We start from the raw sequence: 1,851 nt of genomic DNA on the forward strand, positions 1-1,851 counted from the left end.
TTCTATGAAATTTATTAACAATATTAAAAATCTTATTCACATTACATATACTATTGATTTTAATTGCTATCAGTACATTTTGGAACACCCAATATTAAGGCGTTACTTTTTAGATTAACAAAGGAAGAAAATTTCTGCAACGCTCTGTGGCAAAAGAAAGCATAGGTATCCATGGTCATTTTCATATAGTTGTTATTTCTGCAGTTATAAGTGTTGTCAGAGACGTCCTGTCGAAAAGAAAGTTAAACAGATGCCTACGCAAAAATGAGTCGTACGTTGAGCGCACATAAAGGTGACGCTGGTGGCTTTGTGTGAATAGCGAATATCCCTTCCACTTCCTTTTCGATGGGGCCTCATAACATGACCATGGACATGACACGTGATCGCGTGAGCTGCGTTCTTTTTCGTAGAGACCGTGAAGGGGCGCGAGCCTCATTTCTTACATCGCATTATTTGCAATATTCGCATTGTCGGCCATTGTTCATAGACGAAATTGTTGTATTTATATATTATATACTATTTCGTAAATAACAGCTAGTTAACAAAGGACGTATGTATTTCATTAGTTTCCGTGCGATATCTGTATTCTGTACACGCATTATTCTAATATTATCATTATCTGAACAGAGTGTGGAATATCAGCGAAGTTGACATATCTTCAAAAGAATTTGAAATTTTTCTCAATCAAAACATTTTAGAAGAAAACGAACACATAATATGGAAGGGAAAGAGGTAAGTTCTTAACATTTCTTCTCAAATTTGTGAATATACGTATTATACATTATTAGAACGTTAGAAAGCACGTAAGATTTGGTATAAACGCGAATCAATGCATTTGTGACATTTCCCAAAATGACAATTCAATATATTTTGAAGCATATATCACGAAGAAAATTTATACATCCAAATGCATCAAATCTAATTTTTACTAGCATATGTAATTTGAATGCAATAAAAAATTAATGCTGCAAAAAATTTACTGCAGACTTATCTATTATTTGACAGAATTCAAGATATAATTTTATTTAATATACCATGTAATGTGAAAAGCATTTAAAGAATTTCACTTATAAAAAATATAAGTATTAAAGTACATCAAAATGCATGAAGTATAAAATTATAAATAAATTCGATATATTTTACTAAAAAAGATGCAGAGATTTTTAAAACACTCTGATCTTTATCATTTTCATTATTTGTAAGTAAGTTGCTTATTTTCAGAATTCTGACGAAAAACAAGTTGAGAATGTCTTTACTGAGGAGTCTTCAGAAAAGCAGCAGGCTTTATCAGTTTTACCTTCATATATCAAGAGTTATTCTACCACACAAATTGAATCGACTACATTCGAGTATTCATGGAAAATCGATCAATTTAAGCTTGTTTGTAAAATTCTAGATACATTATGTTCTGCACCATTTCCAGAAAACGGTAAATACATGATTCAAATGAATATTATACGTAAATCTAAATCTCCAAATGAGGACAAACTTTTGAGTGGTAATAATAATACATCAAATATATTCTGTAATTCTTGTCATACTAATAGATCATTTTACTGTAATTATTGTCGTAATACCAACAGTACTGTGGAAAAAAATTGGTTTGAATCTCTAAATGCCCAAATTTACATGCGTACTAATACACCATTTTTTGGTTCATGTACTGTGATGAATTCGCCTAAATTGGTACAATCAAAAACAGTTGCGGGTCATATAGAGGATATGACATTATTAATGGAAACTTCAGACCTTGATTACATTTACACCGATACGCTTAAAATACACTGCAAGTTTGAAATTTTTCATACAATAACAAATAAGGCTATACATAAGATCGGAAGAGCACACGTC

The 1,851-nt window shown here is 31.0% G+C and overlaps 1 protein-coding gene across 1 annotated transcript; it reads left to right on the forward strand.

Moving 5' to 3' along the window:
• Positions 1-229: 229 nt before the first annotated feature.
• On the forward strand, positions 230-1,842 carry LOC105460072 (the record flags this gene model as incomplete). Its single annotated transcript, XM_011706520.1, has 3 exons — positions 230-550; positions 628-732; positions 1,222-1,842. Coding segments are annotated over exons 2-3 (636 nt in total), but the record flags the coding sequence as incomplete, so codon positions are not given.
• Between the last annotated feature and the right edge of the window lie 9 nt (positions 1,843-1,851).

This window comes from Wasmannia auropunctata, unplaced genomic scaffold, assembly GCF_000956235.1.
Source record: "Wasmannia auropunctata unplaced genomic scaffold, wasmannia.A_1.0 LD329875.1, whole genome shotgun sequence".
NCBI lineage: Eukaryota > Metazoa > Arthropoda > Insecta > Hymenoptera > Formicidae > Wasmannia > Wasmannia auropunctata.